We start from the raw sequence: 22,365 nt of genomic DNA on the forward strand, positions 1-22,365 counted from the left end.
GAAACAAAATCAGATCTTATCCAGCTGAAAAAAATTGAATATTAACGTTCCATTTTAGAAAAACAACAAAATAAATCAAATTATTTAAAACTTTCCCAGTGAAACCTACTATTCCTATCCTACTCTTTATGTGAATATACATATATACACATATATATACGTGTATATATGTATATAAACTACCTCCGATATGAAGAAACTACACAACTGCATTCCAAAGAAGTTCTAAAGGACCTCTAATCCCTTTGTAAATGTATTCGTTTATCCTTGCTTAAATATTACAAAAAATAGGCCAATTCTTGCCTGTTCAGATTAAATCGATATGAAACTTATTACTGTTTTCTCATTAAGACCTCCACCTTATTTAATATAATTTGCTCTCTTACTCAACCACATATTCTGAACTATGTACACACCATACACATTTTCCCTCACTGTTTATTAAATAACAAATATACACTGTAGCCTGAAGTTTTCCCTGGGAACTGAAAGTCTGAATGGTTTTGCCTGTAATTTTCATGATGACAGCCCATCATTCCTCATTACTTTACACTTTCAATCTGTCTGCATTGCTTCTAGCACAATTTTTACGACTTGCTAACCAGGGTGAGTTCTACATATCTGTGTAGAGATTCTTCCCTTTTTTTTTTTAATTTGAAAATGATGGAAGCAAAGTTTAAACAACATTGCTACTCAAAAATCTTATCCTAAACTTGCCTTGAATACCTGAAATGGATTCACTTCTACTTTCTACCTAGATTTTTAACAGAGGAAAAATTAGAAGTCCCTTAGCTTCGAAACATGCAATGTTAAAGCTGAATTTTGAGAAAGAAAATCAATGGAATAACTTAAAAATTGTGCATACTAACAGTTTAGTTTCTAGAGTATTCTCTTTTTTTATGTACTGAAGAATTCCAGTAATTCCTTGAATACAGGGAAAAATAATTTTTCTTGGGAATATCAAATTTTATTATATAACCATGTCATAGCCTAAAACCACCACAATAAAGGAATCTTTAACAGATTGTAGAACCATGACAAAGGGCAGAGAACACTTCTAGAGGCTCATAAATAAATTGCAAGGAGAAAATCAATTATAAAGGCTTTAATGCTAAGTAATAAAGTAATTAGCATGGGTAATGAAGAAAAAGTTCTTTTAAGATTAAGTTTCAGCAAATTAACGTACATCACTAACATAGTACCTCTTACTCTGACATACTCAGAAAATCATCTGAGAGATTTTTAATGTCTCTTAATCGTAAATGAAGGTTAAATTCTATGGCTGCCCACCTTTAGTCAAAAATAGATGTTCAAACTGGTTAACATAACAGAAGATACAAGTATTTATAGAAATCCAGCATGTCCTATAGGCACTCCAATATACTTCAAAGTAATTTTTACATGAAATATAAAAATAAGCTGAAATGCAAGATGTAAAAACTTGAAAAGCCTTTCAAAACTTTTCTAGAAAAAAATGGGTAAATGTGGAAATAAAAACTTGTTTGCACAGTGCCTCTTGTACATTTTCTTTTTACTTTTCTCCAAAGGTTTCTATAACAGGTGCTTACTTACCTTATCTTTAAAAGATTACAAGTAGAACATGCTATTTGTTGTAGACAATTATTTTCGCTTTATTTTAGGTAGTATAAGAGAAAGCAAGTTTTCATTTTTCATTTTTCTGAACAGAAATGTAGTGGCTATCTTCACTGCTATTGATAAGACATGTCATCAATAGTCTTAACATCAACCAAGAATCAAATGCCTCATTAGCTCATTTTTTAATGGAGATTCAAGTTTCTGTCGTTCAGAGGAGTTAGGAAAGATTAGTGTTAAAACAGACATTATTGGTTTTTTCCTCATTTAAAGTCTAAGGCAGTTATTTCTTTTTCCTGTAATTTTTCCTGTAATTTTGAAAGCATAAGAATGTATTTCTCTAAAGCATGTATTCAGTGCATGGTATGTTCATCCCTGGCATAAAATATATAGTATTTGGAAAGGCAGCACACTGAATAATTCAGCGACGATACCTATCAGTCTCATGGATGGTGATAAATCCAGGAAATGCTACACTTCTACAGCATTTGTGGCAAGGAAATTGCACTTAGTACCTCAACCAACAACTAACATTACTTTCTCCATTTCATCTTCTTTGTACTCTTATGAGGTTGATTCCTAAAATCTTGAGCTGCTCCTTCTCTCTTGTACATTTGAGAAAATTCCTCAGTGTGTCATCCTAGATTCTTGCCTATGGCTATTTTTTTCCTTTTACTCCCTTCTTTTTCCATATTCCTCCTTCCTACTCTTTCCCAGATTCTTAACATTTTCCCCTTACCAAATGTCTTTCTTCTGTAATATGGTTGTCACTTAGACCGCAGTTTTCCCACACCTTCCTTACATCCTTCAAATTCTACCCGCCAGCCTTTAGTGCAGAATGCCAGTTAGGATCCCACTGCAGACTGCAGGGACCAGGCTCTCAGCTACACTACTTCTACGCAACGGACGGACAGAAGGGAGTGAGCCAGAAACTATGGCAGGCATGGGCCAGACTGGGAAACAGAGGAATATGGAAGGGAAAATGGGATTTCTCCTTGCAGATGTAGCAAGAAAGTTAGGCTTAGCCTACCTCAAAGACTTGTACCTTCAGAGGACAACACTTCGTATATATGAGGAAGGTTGAAATGGGCAAGCCAAGGAGTCAGACGCTACAGAACAGAAACTTCTAGTTACACCCACATGATGTGACGCTTGACATGATCCTGTTCATCTGACTTGTGGCAGTCAAGAAAAAGGGTTTCCCTCCCAGATGGCAGGGTGCTCCTCTGAGTCTGACAAATGACATCAACTGGTTCTCGGGAGCAGAAGAGGTGAAAGCAGTTGCCTTCTGTGGTGTCCCAGTTTTCTCTCGTCAGCTACACCTCTTCCTCCCCCCGAGTCCCACCCGGAGGGCAGTAGGGTCTGCAGTCTCCTCTCACAGAAACAGTGTGGCCCACGCTGCCCATCGACACTGTGCCATACATCAGCAGGTTCAGGTAACTGACACAGCATCAGCTGTATCATCTGAGACGGTTTCTAACCATCTGCTGCCAACAGAGTTTTGAACACCACCTGTTTAAGTCTCGAATTTCAATATTCAAAGCTTCACGGGTCATTTTCTAGGCATCTGTAGCATATATTCCAACTAAATCTTCACTTTCATAGATCTTGGAAAATAATCATTTCCTGAGTAATTATAATATTAAAACATAAGCCCCCCACCCCCTCCTCGGTCCTACTGCTGATCTATTCTTACCTGCATCCCTCTCATTTTCTGGAACCGAGCTACTGCATCACTGATGGTGTAGACACGAACATGGCCCATGTGAAGCTTCCCAGAAGGATATGGGAACATAGAAAGCACATAAAATTTTGGTCTTGATTTCTAGAAAGAAATTTTTAGAAACTAGTAACTACGTGAGTTAGCATTTCACTTGAATAAATACATGTACACATTATAAACTGCACGGTATGGAACTGATCCAAGTGAGCACTGATAAAGTTCATTGGATCAAATTCTTTGGGCCCTAAATGGAGGTGTTCTCCACCATCTCATCAATTCCAATTCACATTTATACAGCACTGGGATATTATGAAAATTAATTGTTACTAACAACAAAAGCTATATTAACAGAACTGAAGCTTAACCAACCACCATTCCCTACCAGAGTACCTGCAACTGATGATCTAAGTGATCTTAATCTGCCCCACAAAAAAAAACCAAAAACAAAGTAGATTAAATTTTCTTCATAACAGTTTAAATAATTACTGGTTTATTTTGTATCTGCAACAAACACAGAACTGACTCTCGGCCAGTTACTTCTTGTCAGATGAACTGCAGTTAACTCAGAGTGACTAAATCATTAGCAATTGCATGAACATCTACTAAACTGAAACTGTTCAGTTTCCCTACGTCCTCTCAGATCCAAAAACATCTTACAAGCAGTATCTTACATAATAAAAAGAAAGTAAACATTTCATTTAGTTAGGTTTGAGTAAAATGACAAAACTTACGATGAAATCAAACATTATCTCTCACATCAGTTATTCCTAATACATTTTGACTACCACTGACTGAATTTATCACTGATACCACTGATGCTTGGTAAATTCACAGATTATTCTTCTTATATTAATAATGAAAAAAAATATGGGCAGCTTTTACTATTCTGAATAAAATACTATTCATATTTATCAAATATTACTTCTTTATCACTTTTGCCCAATTATAGCAAAATCAGAAAGAATCTGAATACTTCATTGCAGCACTATACACTATTTGCCTCTTAATATGTTATTAAACCTACTTCAACTGTAAGGATAAAACAAAAATATAATTAAAAATACAATTTAGAACTTAGCATATGTATCCTATATACGATACCTACATAGACATGTATAACCAGGTATCAAAGACACATGCCTAAATTAATGTTTTCCCTGCTACGCTATACATGCACACAATTTCCATCTCAGTTTTCTTTCCCAGAAAAAGAAAGCTCTTCTCTCTCTTCAACATTTTAAAAGAACAATTTTTTTGATCATTTTAAGATAGATGAACAAAAAACATGAAGGGGCAAAAAATGTTTTTAAAGCAACGTGACTGAGCATAACTGTGAAGGTAAAAAGAGTCAGAGACTGAGAAACCATTGTTTTCAAGATCTTTTATTGCATGGGAAAACTTTTCTCCTGCAAGTCACTTATTACTCCTATGAGATGTAAACCAGAAAATATTAAAAAATAATTTTCCCTTAACATAGATTTTAATGAGTCACAGTGTGTAATATAATAGATTTGTCTTAACCTTGGGAACAAAACCTTGAGAAAATTGTTTTTAAAAGTTACAAACGTAGAAGATGTTTAATACTTTAAATAATTAATTCCTAAATATGATACAATATACAAAGAAAGAATTGATCACTCAAACACTTGCTAAATTGTCAAGTTCATACTTTGCTTATCACTGTCTTTTTCCTGAAGATTTTAAAATTATGTTTTCCACCTATTTCAACAATATTTTTTAACAACCTACTATCACATAAAAGTATTTTTCCCTGAAATCTAATCAGTATAAGTCAACTGTACTAAATAAGATTCAGTTAATTTCATTCTAAGAAAACAAAAATATCAAATAGGTAATGTCCAAATTTTTCATAATGCTTACATCAGTTTCTGAAATTCTGCAGAACTCATCCTTTATTCTTGGAAGCCACCAATTTTCAACTCTTTTTCTTGTCTCCAACCCATAGTTTTTTTCCCATTTCCCCGTCTCACTGTAAATAGTTCTCACACAAGCAGGAACCAGTCTTCTCTGCCATTTAATTAATCCCAGGAAGCCATTTAGTTGTCTCTTCAAACATGAGGAACAAGAGCCAACTCTCTGACAAACCGACTGCATTCTTAAGGTTATGATACCTGAAAGGAAAAAAATATGTATTTCAGTCTGCAATATATAACAAGAATTCAGTGATTAAGATAATTATACAAAAAATTGGTAGCTATGAAACATATTTTAGCTTGACTTGAACTACTCGCCTGTTTTCCATGGTATTTGCGTTTTATTCCTGTGTCTGAATTACAAAAGCATGTATTTTTTTAGCAGAGAGAACCAGCTGTGGCCCTCGTATGGAACAAAACCGTTGTGTTAAGACATCTTATCTAATAAAATACAATTCTTGCACTCAGTCCGCCATAAAAGCCAAATCAGTGAATTGAAGGTTCAAGAAGCTCAGTTGCCTGAACAGAAGATGGCTAACAGGGTGTTAGTAAAAATTCAGAATGAAATAGAGAGAAGAGGAAGTTGGATGAAATTACCCTGTAAAAATACTGAATTTGTCACCACTGAAAAGAGATGGGGGAGGATGACTATAATTAGTAGATTTCAACTAGATATTCTGAACCGACTACTTTGCTAAGGCATTCTCTTCCAGTTAAAAATCCAGTTAACTCCTCGTATGCCTTAGAGCAAATCTTCTAGAACTACTCAGATGTGAGAAAGATCAAATAGTCCGCATATTTGGGGTCAGTCTCAGTCAGGTATTTACTGATTTTACAGAAGGAAATACAGTGTTAAGAGACCCCTACTCTGAGATTTTTCTTCATCTTGACGCCTAAGTATTTAAAAAAAAAAAAATTTGCTTTTTTTTAAACATCAATATTTCCTGTCCTCTGTGGCTGCTTCTTGTAGGTTTTTTTTCCAAATTTTGGCCAATACACTTGGCTTGTACCAAGCTAGCTATTTCAGTCAGTTCATAACTTTCCTAGCAAAGTTACATCACTAAAATCTCTGTGTAGAGAAACTCTGATAAGAAAAGGTTTTACTCATGCATTTCCCATAAGATAGCAACGTTATCAGTAGAAATAATTGCTATACCACCTAATTCAGATCCCCAGTAAGCTAGTGGGAGTTGTACTTCCTTTAACATTCACCATATATGCATACACAAACCCTCACTGCCTGTCTACAGAATTGCACCTTTCCTCTCTTTCTTACCAAGCAGACTCTTCTGAACATTTTTTCACTTATGTCACATCAGTGCTTTGAATTTTTGCTAATCTCTAAAATGTCTCTCATTTGTAGTAATAACACATCCAGGATGGTACTCAGGATTCCCAGTGCAGGTGCACGAGTCATTCAGAAGACACCCAATTTCTCCCCCCTCCATAACATCACATTCATCTCAAAATCAGCCTATCAGTACTTTGCAGTTTTTTTGCTTATTTTTATTAATTATTTCCTTATTACTTATGTCTTATTTATATTACTTTGATTTAATTTACAATGGAAAGGAGTGCTTCCTTATGCAAGGAATCAGCTTTTCTGATTTACAAAATAAGTATTTTAAAGCACAACAGTTACACTCATGTATAATGTTTCATTGAAAGGAGACGGAGGGGACATAGTCTCAAGCTGCACCAGGGGAGGTTTACAATGGACATTAGGAAGAACTTCTTCACAGAAAGGCTGTTTAAACATTGGAATGGGCTGCCCAGGGAGGTGGTGGAGTCACTGTGCCTGGCGATCTTTTAAAAAAGGCTGGACACGGCCCTTGGTTCTTGTGTTCTAGTTGACATGGTGGTGTTCGGTCATAGGCTGAACTTGAGAGTCTCAGAGGTCTTTTCCAACTCAGCTGATTCTGTGACACAGAAAGCACACAGCCCCATGGCTGTGCACAGCTCAAGAGAAGCCCACCTGTCAATGTCACGCCTGCCAGGACACTTTTCAGTGACCTTAGGCCATACAGGTCACATGAGCAGGGGTCAGGGAAGTGAAAGTGAGTGGGAAAGTGGCTGCAGCCATGGTCACAGCGCTAGAGCTAAGCTCATTCAAACACATGTAATTCCACGATGAGAAAGAGATCCGCAGTGTCCTTCCCGTTCCCAGTCTTGGTCCCCCCCCAACATGGGATGAACAGCAAGTGACGCGATCATCAGCACATCATGCATGGGGCCATGCCAGGACAGAAGACAACCAAATCCAAAGGATGTGGAACTAAGCTGGTTTGCCTTTCCACGCCTCTGTGCATGGGGCCAGGACAAGCAGAGTGCCCCTCCCCGCCCCAGCTAAGGGCATCTCAGACCAGCACTTCGTGGGTCTTACAAGGAGCAGGTTACAAGCCAAAACTGTCCAGCTCCGGCAGGTGTGTTGAGAAGGGAGGAAGGGGCTGGTCTGACAGATAAAGAAATCATAGAACCATAGAATATCCTGAGCTGGAAAGGACCCACAAGGATCCTCAAAGTCCAACTCCTGGCCCTGCACAGGACACCCCAAGAATCACACCATATGCCTGAGAGCATTATCCAAACGCTTCCTGAACTCTGTCAGGCTTGGTGCCCTGACCACTTCCCCCGGGGAGCCTGTTCCAGTGCACAGCCACCCTCTGGGCGAAGATCCTTTCCTTAAGACCTAACCTAAGCCTCCTCTGACCCAGGGAACTTTGGGAAAGATGCAGTAACCACACGGCAGACTGAATTGAGGTACTGAGAACTGCTTGGCGAAGGCCAGCACGTTTCACTCAGCCCTGTGGGGGTGTCCCGCCGCTGGAGAAGCGAGCAGGGGGAGCTCCGCGGCAGGGCAGGGAGCTCGCTCCGCAAGCGCGAGTGACGGTGGGAGGGTCGAGGAAGGGGGAAGCGGCGGCGGCGGCACGAGGCCGCCGGGAGAGCCGGCTGGGCGCGGGCAGGGCAGGGAGACCGATGGAGCGGGCCCCGGGAAGCCGCGGGCAGCGGGGGAGGCGGCGGCGGCCCCGGCGGGCGGGGGGCGAGGGCGCGGCCAGGCGGGGGGACCGTTACCTGCGCGCGCACTCCCTCAGCTCCCCCGCCTCGCCGCGGGCGCCGCCATCTTGGTGTCCCGGTGCCAGAGCGGGGCGCGGGCACCGCCTCCTCCTTCGGCACCGCCCGGCGGGGGCGGGAGTTCCGTGGAGGGCGGGAGAAGGGCTTGCCGGTTCCCGAGGTCTGACGTGGGAACGTGGGTCAACAGTAAATTGGAAAAACAGGCTGATGAAGGGACTTGAGCACAAGTCCCATAAGGAGAGGCTGAGGGAGCTGGGGTTGTTTAGCCTGGAGAAGAGGAGGCTCAGGGGTGACCTCATCACTCTCTACAACTACCTGAGAGGAGGCTGTAGCCAGGTGCGGGTCGGTCTCTTCTCCCAGGCAATCAGCAGTAGGACAAGAGGGCACGGGCTTAAGCTCTGCCAAGGGAGGTTTAGGTTGGATATTAGAAAGAAGTTCTTTACAGAGAGAGTGATCAGGCATTGGAATGGCCTACCCAGAGAGGTGGTGGATTCACCGTCCCTGGAGGTTTTTAAGATGAGGCTGGATGTGGCACTGAGTGCCATGATCTAGTAATCACATTGGGGATGGATCAAGGGTTGGACTTGATGATCTCGGAGGTCTCTTCCAACCCAGTTAATTCTATGAAATTGATTGTCAGGAATTGATCTCTGTATAAGCTTCACAGGTCCTGTTCAGCCTCGAGAAGAGGCGCCTGAGAGGGGTTCTCCTTGTGTATAAATATCTAAAGGGTGGGTGCCAGGACATTGGACCCAGGCTCTTCTTGGTGGTGCCAAGCAACAGGATGAAAGGCAGTGGGCAGAAAGTTACACACGGGATCTTCCACCTGAATATGAGGAAGAACTTTACTGTGGGAGTGACGGAGCACTGGAACAGATTGGCCAGAGAGGCTGTGTGGTCTTCTTTACTGGAGATGCTCAAGAACCGTCTGGATGCAGTCCCGTGCCATGTGCTCTGGGATGACCCTGCTTCAACAGGGAGGTTGGACCAGACGACCCACTGTACTCCCCTCCAACCTGACTGTTTCCATGTGATTAATCTTGCTCCCCTCCACAGCATATACAGATAGCCTGGAAAGTGACCATATAGTTCAGAGCTAGATTTCGGTAGCTTTTTACCCTCAATAATTTTATTTCCCATCTGTACTTTTTTTTTTTTTTTTTTAAAAAGGCAGATTCTGAAATAAAGGCAATAATTTTTTTGTGTGGTGTCTTTTTGACTAATGAAAGAAAAAAGCAGAAGTCAAGAAATGCAATCTAGCACAGTGTAATTAATTCTACCTCTGCCTGGAAAACAACATCTTACTCTGTTGTCAACGGAGTTGGTTTTAATTACTGCAAGTAGCTTGCACTAACCTCCAAGGAACAAGAAATACTTTTTTCTTTTTTCTTTTTTTTTTTTCTTTTTTTTTTTCTCTCCCCCCCCGCCCCCGGTGGGTTGTACCCTTTTTCTGCTGGCAACTGTTGATTGTTTTCATTTTTAGACCTTTTTCTTCACTGCTGTGTTTCCAACAGAGTTTAAATATGCAGCACAATGCCTGCAGTAAAGTCAACCTTTTTGTATTAGAGAGGTAGGAGCTTCTTATGTAACTAAAAATAAGTACTTACTGAGTATAAGCTTTCTGCTTGGTTGTGTGTACCTGTCAAGGATACTTAAATTACAACCTTTTCACCACAAAAATGAATGGAGAACAGCTTTGATGCTTACCCTGCTTATAAACTAGTAGAGTTTCACCACAACTATGCATAATTTTAATTTTCTTTCCTGTTGATCTCCCTTTCAGCAAATGGTTGTGACTTTGCTTTATCAGACCTTCCATCCCAAATCTCCCTCTGAGCTGCTGTATGAGTTCCTTGGCTGAGGGAAGATGAGGGAAAATTTTTGTGTGCGGGAACAGGGAGGGCAGTCTTTGGCTGAGACCCTTCTCCAGGATAAATGAGATAAAGGAAAGCTTGTGACCAGTGGGGACATGTTTTCACCTCAAAGTATGATTTCCCTCACACTGGCTGTAACCCCTGCACTCTCCTGACTCATGTCTGAGGGAATTATCCCAGAGATGTTAGCAGACTTGGATGAGACCACAGAAAAAAAGTCAGTATCTGATTTTGGAGGAAAGCTTTGGTGTGCTTTTGGCTGTCCTCTTCACAGCATGGGACAATTAGTCATTGCCATTTCTGGGACTTACTGGTGACATGAGATCTTAGTGTTTTGAAGCAGTGATGCCAAACAGTTAGTGCTTAATGGTTGAACATCTCACTATTACTTCTACCATGAATAAGCCCAAATGTCAAATAACAGTGTATGTCTGGATTGTTTTTGATCTTCATGGATTTTCATACTACTCAGAATACTTTTGCTCTTCTTGCCTTCTGAGTATGTTTCTATTTGGTCTCAGTTTTTCTCACCTACTTTCAGCTTCTGTTTACAGAAAATCTTTCAGCTTGTTTATCTTCATTTGATACTGGTTGCCTTCCTCACTATTAGAATCCAGACTGAACAACAAGTGCCAATAAAGTCAATGGAAAGGGACACAAGATTTTTGTATATTCTCAGAGTAAGTTTCCAGTAGTATCTTGACAGAAGTCATCGACATGTTCTAAGTAACACACAATTCAAACGTGTCAAATATGCTCGGCTTGTTTTTGTTAGCAGGTAATGAAAGTCATACCAGCAAGTCCTTCCAGAAGAAAATAAGGAATAATAGAAAATGGTTTGGGGGGTTATTTTTCTCTCATTTATTTTTAATATTTTATATTAAATATTTCATTATATATTGACATTTTGCAACCATAGCCAAGACTTGGTAGAATACTTGGCTTATAAACCCCTCCCAAAAGCACCCATTTCAACAGAATCACAAGCTACATCTGAGTTTAACCAAACCTAGTTTAGGTTGTTGGTTAATATGGTGAACAGAGGAGAGCTGGAGGCTCCAGGTGGGCCCAAACCTAAATGTTCCTCAGGTATGACAGATCTACTTTTGTGTATAGCATCTATCTAACTTTCTAGGAAACATTTAAGATTGTGATTAATTTAGTATTAGTCTAAACAGATTATCCTCAGCTTCAAGCAAATCAAATACATAAGTAGATTGTCAGGATGAGAAAGCAATGTTTTAGTGAAATGAATGGATTAAAAAGACAAAGGTCTAACTGCTCAGTCAGCTATAATCTTGATGGCAGAGCTTGAGAAATGTAGGTCAATATGTTTAATGTCAGATAATTCAGCAGTCCAGAGATTGAAATGTATTTAAAAGAATCATAACTAAATTTTAGGCAGTGATTAAACTTTCAAAATGTTTTCAAGACAACATAAAATAATTATCTCAATATTTTGCTACTTCCACTTACTCTGAGCTTTATGGTGTTATCCTCAGTTGAGGTGAAGAGCACTGCACACACTTAAAAAAGGGGAGGAATATTTTTGTAAATACTTGGTACTTTTACTTAAGTAGAATTATTGTAGATATAGTTCTTTAGTAGTTTTTATTTTGCTAATAATAAATACTCATACTATTTTCCCTAAATTCAGTCTCTTTTGTCTGCATAAACCTTCTCTCAACTAATAGTAATTGTGTGGGAGGTGTGAAAGCAAATTGACCCAAAGCAAAACCACGACACAAAGTAAAGAGGTTTTCATTTGCAAAAGACAGACTACTGTTCGATATCATGTCCCTTCTCTTTGAAAGTGGAAAACTCTCATGTTCCTGAGCTGAATCCTGCAGGAATCATGAATCAGAGCTGTGAGCTGCACAGCCCACCATATGAATGAAAATTAAATTCAACAACACCTTGTAGCTCAGGGAGGGGTTGGAGACACCACTCACTCATCTGTCTCTCCCTTATTAGCCAGTAACCCCTGCATGGTGAGGGGAGCAAGCAGGGACACAAGGCCTCAAATGGCTCAGACTTTTCCAAACAGGGTACCTCCCCCACTATCCCGTGATACCCACCTTCCCCACATGGAGTTTTGCTTCCTAACCTGGGCTGTTTGCTCAGTCTCCTTTTATTATGGGAAATTAATTATTTAGTGACATTTGCATTTGTCTTAATATTAGTAAATTATTTTCCATATGGTTGATACTCCCCCATTTCTTTTTTAGACTTTCCACTAATATGTTTGTTATCATTTTTGTTAATCCAGTAATCAGGTAATTCATTAGTTCCTGTATGGGAGATGTGCAGAAGTGCCCCAGTTGTCTGTTACTTAAATAGCAATGCTTCCTGCTTTCCATACAAGTCTAATTTTGCTTTTGCTGATAGTTACCAGAACTGATGTTTGTGTTTCCTGGCATTGCTATTTTGTTCCTACATCAACAATGTGTCTAGTATTTTTTCAACCTCCTACAAAAAAAGGATTAAAACCCAGCATTTGGAATACAGAATAATTTTTATTGCCTTCATACTTCAGATCCCAGCACCATTTCACATAATTAAAAAGTTTGCTTGGTTATTTTTTTCCACTAAACTTCTTGAGTGTTGCTTTTGCTTCTGAGTTTCCTTTCACCACTGTTTATATATACGTGCATTTAGTTGTTTTGTTTTAAACCACAAGGTCAGATAAAAAATGCAGGTGATTGGATTGCAGGGGAGAATGTCCCTTGAGAATACAAAAAAATCAAGTAATTAATAGACTAACTGAAAGAAAAACCATATCCACCATCTGAGCCCAGATCTCAAAGGGAAGAATTCTGAGTGACCTCATGAAGATAATAGGAGCTTCACTTCTGCAATAGATTTTGTTTTACAAGCACTCAAATGTTTTGGTAGTGGAGGAACTAACTCTTGAAACGGGTAAAAGAGGTAGAGTATACTTTTGGGATAGAAAAGAACAGATTTGGGCAAGACTGGTTGCATTACTAGGAGCGAAGCTTATCATGTAAGTTGTGAGTTATGTTAATTCATAACAGGTATTACCTGATAAGGTTGACAACTGTTTCAGCTGGGAACTGGCCTTGATGACAGAGTGCATTCTTGTCATGCAAACCAACACAGGTTCATCATTCCATGGTTTGACAAAATGAAAAAGAACTTTCACAACACATCAGTGGAAGAAGAGATCAGCTATATAAGAAGTCAGCAGCCTGCTCACCCTATCCAGAGGTCTGTGCTCGGTCACCAGGAGGGCCCTGTCTGGTTGGAAAATACCTGTACCTGTCCCTGTGCCACTCATTAAACCACTGAATGATATGGATGAATTTTGAAAACATGCGAGATCCAGACTCAGTGGAATCATATTTACCCAGCATTGTTTTAGCAGGCTGACGTTGGTCCCTGAGCCTGGAGCTGGAACATGGGACTGAGTCCTTTCTGAGACCTAAGTAAGCCTAATTGTGATAGGATTTTATGTAGCACTTGTGTTGTGTTGGGTGTTTGCAGAGGGGTGCATCTAACCCCAAATGCACATCCCCCATGTTCTACTGAAAGGTATTAGACCAGTGACAGCAGCTTATTACTGATAAAGACTAAAGTGTGTCAGTAGGTGTGTGCATGTAGATGGGGAGAAGTTGTCAGAATCAACGCACATCTGCTTTTTTGCCTTTCATCAACATTTCAGTTTTCAAAAAAAGTAATCAGTGCTGTATTTTTGTCTTGGCCATCTTCTTCTAATGCCCTAGCACAATTCTGCTGTTGGTTTGAACTAGTTATACACAGTGTTGAGCAAAACTACCTCTTTGCAGCATTCAAAGTTATACATTTCTTGCTTTTAATCTGGAAAAAAAGGGTTTTTTTAAGACTGTTTAAGATTTTGAATTTACAGGCAGAGGACTAAAAAAATCAATCTTTGTGGGCTGTGGTGATACCGTATTGTCATTAAGCTATCCACAACTCCAGGGCATCTGGGACTGTTATGTCTCCTTCTTACAGCTAGGAATGCAAATTTTGGAAACCTGGCTTTTCATTCTTCTCTCTGTCTTGAAGCATGTCATTTGAGATGGCAAGTCAGTTATGTGCCGAGAGGCTCAGTACACAACTGATTCATGATTCCAGCAGGTCATTCCAGCCATCTGCAAAGGCTGCCACAGTGCTGTGGTACATATTCTTCTACAAATATGTCAGGGACAAGATCATCCATCTGGAGAGTCACCTTACGGAGAGACGCTGTACCTCTCTTCCTCCACCTTCATTCACAATAAATTTTTGTATTCCAAAAGTGCGTTCTACCATGTCAGACAAGAAGGAATAACAAGACACGCACCCCTAAATTAAACCCTTGTCATGTGATAACCTTTCTTTCATTAAGAACCAGGCCCTCATATTTAAAGTAGGTGGCAAATGGACATTTTCTGTTCACTGTGACTATTGAAACAGCTTTTTACACTGATGGACAAACTACATCATTGCAATTATCCAACAGCTAGATTGCACTTGAACTTTGTAATGTTATCTGTCAGCAGGGAACAGTTGGAGTGCTGGATAAAATCATCCTGCACACTGGGTCTGTCTCATTGGCTGTCAGCTGGCTCTGGAAGAAGAACTGGAGTGCAAGAGAAAGAAAATACCTGCAAGTCTTAAAATTAATGAGTATTAATAAATCTTTATTTTATGGACAAGTTAAAAGGCTAGTATTTCCGAAAGACCTGTGCAGCTTGGAAGCTGTTGTGTACACATATTTATATGTATGTGTTGTCTGTGTATATAAGTATAAAAGCATGTAACACTCACATACACATACATATACGTATATGCACATTTTCTATCTATATGCATATAAACATGCCCCAAATGGAAGTGAATGTGATTTACCTCCATTGGTTTTGTATTTCTACATATAGTAGAATTACTAAAGGAGAAAGAATGATTAAATTATTCTTTCTAGTAAACATAAAACAAGATGAAAGGAGCCTGGGTTTACCGAAGGAACATGGTGCCAGAATAATCTGATAGCTTTCCTTAAATCAGATAATGGGCTTTACAAAATAGAAAATGTGGTAAATATCATTTCTACCTTAGCAAAGCAGTTGATACACTCTTAAGTGGGAAAATATTAACGAAGCAAAATAAGATGGAGGTTAAGAGAGGACATGAAAGATGAGGAAGAACTGACTGATGGGAAAGGGCAAAAGAAGAGGAGTCAAGAGACAAGTTACCGTGAATTCCTTAAGGGTCAATTTTAGGACCAGTGCTGGTAATATTTTCATTAAGTACATTAACCTGTGAGTCAGTGGGTTCTTGAAATCTGAAGATGAAGGGACATAGCTGATATGTAAGAAGACTATTGTATAAAACCTAAATTGCAAAGAAGTGTTTGATTGGAACAGAATGTCACGGCATGCACTTCAGGGTTAAGGGGGAATTTCTCTATGGGAGACAAGAGATGACTCAGGTGGAGAGAACTCTAGGTGTCAGAGATGATCACAGAGTGACTATTGAATCGACCATGGGGTGTCACCATGAAGAATGTGTACGTGCTCACAGCATACATCAGACAAGCTATTTCCAGCAGAAAGTGAAAATTTTACTGTAGAAGGCATGGATGAATGTACATCTGCAACACAGCTGCTGCCACATTTCTCTGAGAAGGATTAATTAATCTGCAACAAGTGCAGAGGTTCCATAAAACATATCCCAAGAAATGACATAAAAAGCTGCTTAGTCTAAAAAATAAAAGCTATGGTAGCATACTAATTTTTTTTCTGAGAATGTATTGGTTGGCCTAGTACCAGAAACAGAGATGAGCTGTTTAAGGAAAAGAATAAAAACCTCCAAGTAACCATATAACATTTAGACTGGAAAGGAACACCAGGTTCTCATTGTTGAATCAGACAGGTCCTCTAACAATCTTTCAGGATTGGAAACTGCCTCCCCCTCCAATTACTCTAGCAACTTTTAGGACAAAGTTCAGCCTGTTAACAGAAAAGATTATGTGGCACAGTCGCTGTGGAAAGCCAGGGCCTGGCCTATGTTTGGTAATGCAGGTGGCCTCTTGAAATACTATAACTAGTCATGTAAGTCCTTATTTCCCTGGAAAAATTACTTTAGGAAGTAACATTTTAAAAAGGGAGCCTTGCTCACTAGGATTTAGCTTGGAATCACAACGTAAAGCAGGTACAGCCATGCTACTCACATTGTGGGTACAACGGGAAACCTGAAGGTCTCATAGATGTAATGCAAAGTTGGCATTTCTGTAAATCGCTTTCTGCTCCCCTTCCCAAACTCATTATGCTTTAATAAAAACGAAAATTTACATTCCAACAGGGGGAAGATTCTGCTGCACATTTTTCAGCAAAACCCTAATCTGGCTTGCAGGCATACCAGATGTGCCGGATAAGCTCACTCAGCGTTTCTTACTCCCATTGAAATGACTTGCTAGAGACAGGCAGGAGGAGGATGTTCCATGCCTTCCTGTTCCAAAAAGCAGATTCAAGCAAAGGACATGCAATTTCAGCACAGGATATACCTTGATTCATACTTTATTGACGTAAGAAAATCACTTGTTCACTCAAGAATGACCTAAACTCAGGAATGATGGTCTTCAATGGTGACTCAACACTGTTCTTTATCAGCATTTTTCTGCAATTGAGTGATGGCAGCTCCTTGCAGTCGAGGTGATAAAGTAGGTAGTGCTGAAAGGGATAAACAGACTGTTTTCTTGTACGAGGGCATTGTGTCCATTTTATACCTAAGGTAGCCAGACTGTGTGTGTCATTTTGTCCCAGGCCAGTGAGAGGCTGTGTATGGGAACCCCACCTTGAGTCTATGGAGCCCACTCTGGGCATGAGGCTGGGGACAGTGTTCACCAGGGCCTGTTTTAGCTGAGGAAGGCTTTATGCTAAGGGACAAAGTTCCTGAGTGGCAACACAGCATACCTAAGTCAGACTCTGTTGCCTACAGAAAGAGACGAAGAAGGGAGCTGGCCTCCTCCCAAAGGTAGTTTTTGTCAACACCTCGCTCAGCTGTGCCCTCTGGGCAGGATGGACTGTTGGGAAGATGTGAAAGGTGCAGGACATCTCGGCACTTTAAAATTAATATTTTATGTTCCTTTACCAATCTGCTGCTTCTCATTATGGATGGGCAGGGAGGAAAAGCTGCAGAAAAGCCAACGGTGCATGAGAACTGAGCATGAGAAATTTCATGAAACATTAAGTGTGATGTTTTCCCCCAGTTTGTGTGCTGATCTGGTAATGGTGAAGGCTATTTAGCTGGGGGAGCCTGAGCAGAACCAGTGCAAGAGTAGCTAGGTACTGGACCCAGGAAGCCACTGTGTCAGGGGTGGTGTGAACAGGGGCACTGCCTGCTCACAGTCCAGCAGAGAGACTATAGTGCTGCTTTAGGATATTACTTATATTACAGGTGGGAGAGTTATGATGCTATTATGATCCTCTGCTGTCTCATGGAAGTACGGATACCTTATATTCTTCATTAGCACTATTTGCATCTCTGAGTCCTGTTAAAGGAATTTTTAATTTAATTTCCTTAGGAAAGGAAGCAGAACAAGATTGGTAATGCATTGTGGATGCTGTTTGATGTCTTGCAGTTTTCCTAATGATTATTTAGTATGATTTAACTTTTTTTTCCCTCCATTTTTATTGATTTATTAATGTGACTATCAACAGATACATCTAATACCATGTAGACTATACAGATATTATGTCCATTACATAGAAAGGACTTGATAGCTATAATGCATATGCTATTCCAATCCATTGCTACTAGATAGAAATCCTCTTGCTTCCCAATGATTAGTTAATTAATAGGACATTTGAATGCTCAGGACTGCAGCTCTTAAATACCAATTAACACCTCCTTTTCAGGACTTGATATTATGAAACCTGCCACTCATTTTCTCTTTGTAGTTGAAATGATAGGAAAAGATGTCACAAAAAGCTGTGTAAAAAAGAGGAGTATATTGGCTCTTAATAGAAGATGTTTGAGGTTTGTATGATATAGCTAAAAAAAGAAAATATCTTTTAAATGTTAAGTAGTTATATTTCAACAATGTAAGACTTTTTGCATGAGTCCAACTTTTCTTTTAACAATTGAGAGTGTGTCTTTTGGAGAGTATGGTTCATTTTAGATTCTGTTGCCATAAATAAATTCAGCCATGCCAATTTATACTCTGGAATTCAAAGCAAGTTTCACTCCTAGTTATGCAGACCCACAGGCATGCTGTGTGTCCTGTTGCGTCCTACATGAGAAGTACAGGGTTGTTTCAGTAGCCACATTCCACTTCTTTTTTGGTTTAGCTGGAACTTGTGAAAAAGGCTTTGCATGAATTGAACAAAATACCAAAACACTCCATATACACAACTCGTACAGTCAGGTTGCTACTTTTGATTCTTACTTCTAAAGGGTTTTTTTAATGTATTTTTACCTGTTAACACTCCCAAGTCTAAGCAGAGCATATAATGTTTAAAGTTTTTATATATGTTTTGCAAACCTGATACTTATACTATTAACCTTATGCTAATTTAAATATTGTTTTCTACTCTTTAACATGCAAAAGCCCACTAGAGGAGTTAAGATTAGAAGGTAGCATGACAACCAGAATCCCCAGCCCACATTAGCACTGCTTTTACATGAACACAATGCTAAGATTTCTTAAGGTCTGTCCGGGATTTTTAGTGCTTGTTCTTTTGTAAGTATTTTGCTGTATGTGGAGAAAAAACATAGTGTTTGTATAAAAAAATAACACAATAATTGAGGAATACTTCTTACTCATTTTCAGGCTTCCATTGAAGTATTACTCACTTCTGTACTAAACCAAAGGGCTTCTCACATGCTTGCCTGCTTGCAGCTGAAGTGTTAATCCAACACAGGGCTCTTGCCACAGGACACCGTGGACAATCATTCAGCAGCACCTTCTGGGCTTCAGGATACGGAGTGCCTGACATCATGCTGGGGAGCAGTGACGCTGCTGGAGGGAGTGGTGGTGCCTCTGTACATCCAGTGTCAAAAATGCATATTTTAGAGCGTTTCATGATGTGGAGTGATGCTGGTGATACCTTGGAGTTTTGATGTTTTAATTTTTTATTTTTGTAGACTTTAGAAGTAGTTATGTAGTAAATGTAGATTTTAGGGTAGCAGCATATTATCCCTTTACCCTTAACACACCAGCTCAAACCCCTGTTACCCATTCCCCTATCAATTCCCTAAATTCCATAGCCTGTTTAGTCTCTTTTTCAAGGTAGAATTGTAGAAGAACACCCTAACCCTACGGAACAAGATATAGCCATAGACCCAACAACCTTCAGGCCTAGAATTCTGGAAGGCCTCCAAGGACATTACGTGCTCTGAGGAAGATGAAGATGAAGAAGAGGGGGTCCCAAAACGCCCCCAGACCCAATTCCCAAGAGGCGTGGCGGGGGCAGAACCTGGGTGGTGGCTGGACTGGATTGGGTGAAAATCATTATAAAAACTGTGGACATCTGTATTTCGAGAGCGCGCGCGCTGGGGGTATTCCAGAAAGCCTGGGGGCTCATTAAAACTTTTGTATCCTTATCTTATCTCCTACCTAATTTGGCTTGGAGTCTTTTTTCCCACAGCCATTTAGGCAACACTGGCAAAGGGTGTTGGGTGGTGTCTCCAAAAAATCTTCCTAATGCAGTGGAGTTTCAGGGAGGTTCTCTGTGTGCTGTGGAAGCCTGGAGCTAGGAGCCAGCACAGACCCTGGCTGCACAGATGTGCTGGGAGATGGTTACCACAGGCTGTTAGCAGTCTCTGACTAACCAAATTGCTGGTGGGAAATCAAATGACAGTGCTTTCCTGATAGAAATCTACCAAATTACTGCACTACAGCTTATTCACAGGTTGAAAATGGCTGCCACTTTAGTCATTTGAGCTTCAACAAAAGTGAAGAAGAACAACTAGAAAGCAAAATTTACATACCAACAACTTTCCAAAAATCTGAAAGGACTGATGGAGAATTAGGTAGTTAAAAAGGTATATAAGAAATCGGCATCATACTTTTAGACATGCCATTAGAGAGAAGAAAAGAATTAAGTTTAGAAACCCTAAAATTATCTGTAGTTCATATGCAAAATGCACTGGGGCAGTGCTCAGTGTCTTGTGAAAGTAGAAGCTGCAAACTGAATGCTTTATATCCCCAGGGAAAGCAAACAATCTTGGCTTTCTAATGATATAAAGCAATTCATTCCTGCCTTAATGCCTCCAAGGGCTCTGTGTCTCAAGCCAGATTCTGTTTCAATACTTGTAGACTTGTTTGGGGGCTATAGGCAAGTGTAGTGTTTGGAGATTCAATTAATTTCTTAATAAGGAAAGAGAAATATTTGTCTGGCATGTTGTTTTGTGTTTTAAAATTGTAGCTACTCTTCATAAATTGTTGGTGTGAGAAGCCACCATGTGGTATGTACTTACTGGTGTTTGTTTTTCTCTAGGGAGAAGTAGGAGGCCAAAGGTGCATAACAAATGGAGCTTGTTAGATTTTAGCTGGTTGGTCAATTACCTATTTTCTGAATGGAGCGTAACTGAGAATGCTTTTTGTTCCACTCTCCTGGATATCACATGGTTAAAACTGACCACCAGGCTTTGTGGAACCATTAGTCAAGAGATTTCCTGACTTTCTTTGCAAAGAATGTTGGCTTCTTCATCGCTGATATATCACTACATTTTCTGTTTTACTTCTTTTCCCCCAAATCTGGGAGCAGCATCAGATTTTCCTGACCTGGAATCAAGCAATTAAGCATTAGTCCAGGATTTTCTTGATCACAAAGATCAAGAAATAAGGAAAGAAGTAAAGGGCTTTTCTTTCATTAAGACCTTTATGTAGATGCTGAGAAGGGGTAGCACAGAACATTATGCCTCAAAAACATGGATACTTTACACAACCCTGGCAGTAATCTATGGAATAGTCTTACAGTAGTTAGTTCATTTTTGGGTTTCAAATACTTGCTTCCCTCTTACCTCATTTTTAAGAAGTTCCCCATATCCAGTGACTTACGGCTGAAGAATTGAGACTCCCAACAACGTATGAAGGAATGAGCTAATCTAAATTTCCAAGCTTTCCTTGGGTCCACAGGAAGACATGAATACCTTTACCAGCCAGGGATTTGCAAAAGCAGTCTAGACTTTGTAAAAACAGTTATTATTGGTATTAAATCTCATCATTGGATTCTGCATACACAACAAGGGGAAAAAAGAAAGATTCTCAGACATTATAGGATTTTATTTATGTTTTGATATTTCGTTTTATAGCCTGTGGGAACTAGTGTACAAATCAAAATGTTAGCCAATCTCTTCCAGAAATCTGGATTGTCACAAAGATGAGCATGTAATGACAGTTTTGCTTTTGCCCAAATAGACAGCTTTTCCCATCCCATTGTTTCCTACAGTCCCTCATCTCATTGAGCTACTGCAGCTGAAACCTTTCTACTTCCTCATAAACCATCTTGATGACTTTCTCCTTTTGATGTTTGTGATTAAAAAAATACAACAGGAAGATGCCACCTGACAACAGAAGAGGCCCCCGCGTGAATTATCTTCTGTAGCTATAAACCAGCAGCAATGGATTCTTCCCCAGAGGAAGGTGAGGCAGACCAAAGACAGCAGTAGTAACAGTTTTCCCACTGACAAACCTAAAACTACAAGAGAGAGGATTTACAAGGTTTGTGCTGAGAAGATAAGTAGCAGACCTCAAAACTGAAGGCGGATCCCCTGATATCCAGCTCCAACTATAACCATATGGACACCTCCGCTCTTTCTTTGTGATTGCCAGCACAGGGGTACAGGTCCAAGCAAGCAGTGCTGACCACTTTCAGCTCCCACCAAAGTCAATGAGACTCACAGGTGCTCAGCCCTTTGCTGCTTTCAGCAGAGAGATGGCACTGGACCTGTTCTAGGCCAGCACTGGTTCAACCTCAGCCACCCCCAGGCTCTGCTACCTGCCTGCATCAACCACCTTCTTCTATTTCTCATACATCTCTAATCCACCAAGCACACACGTGGGAGTATCTAAATTAAAAATAGTAACCTAGAAAAAAAAATGCAGTGTAGTCAGAGAGCTGATTTGCAGCTGAATTATTCATCCCCACATATCCCTCTCATCCCAGGATGATAGTACCGGAGCTGCTGCAGGTATAGCCTG

At 39.9% G+C, this 22,365-nt stretch overlaps 1 protein-coding gene across 2 annotated transcripts in view; it reads right to left on the bottom strand.

Moving 5' to 3' along the window:
• The window catches only part of LARS2 (leucyl-tRNA synthetase 2, mitochondrial), an 88,977-nt gene extending 80,559 nt beyond the window's left edge, over positions 1-8,418 (bottom strand). The window contains exons 1-3 of one of the 2 annotated variants that reach the window (XM_050318642.1): positions 8,323-8,418; positions 5,198-5,448; positions 3,290-3,418 (exon numbers count right to left, since the gene is read on the bottom strand). In XM_050318642.1, the coding sequence (XP_050174599.1) occupies positions 3,290-3,418; positions 5,198-5,431 (363 nt within the window). In that variant the 5' untranslated portion in view covers positions 5,432-5,448; positions 8,323-8,418. Of the gene's footprint in view, positions 1-3,289; positions 3,419-5,197; positions 5,449-5,568; positions 5,894-8,322 lie in introns of those variants that run through there. The other variant, XM_050318634.1, reaches the window with a different exon arrangement.
• Between the last annotated feature and the right edge of the window lie 13,947 nt (positions 8,419-22,365).

This window comes from Myiozetetes cayanensis, unplaced genomic scaffold, assembly GCF_022539395.1.
Source record: "Myiozetetes cayanensis isolate MyiCay16 unplaced genomic scaffold, myiCay2020 scf1, whole genome shotgun sequence".
Taxonomy (NCBI): Eukaryota; Metazoa; Chordata; class Aves; order Passeriformes; family Tyrannidae; genus Myiozetetes; species Myiozetetes cayanensis.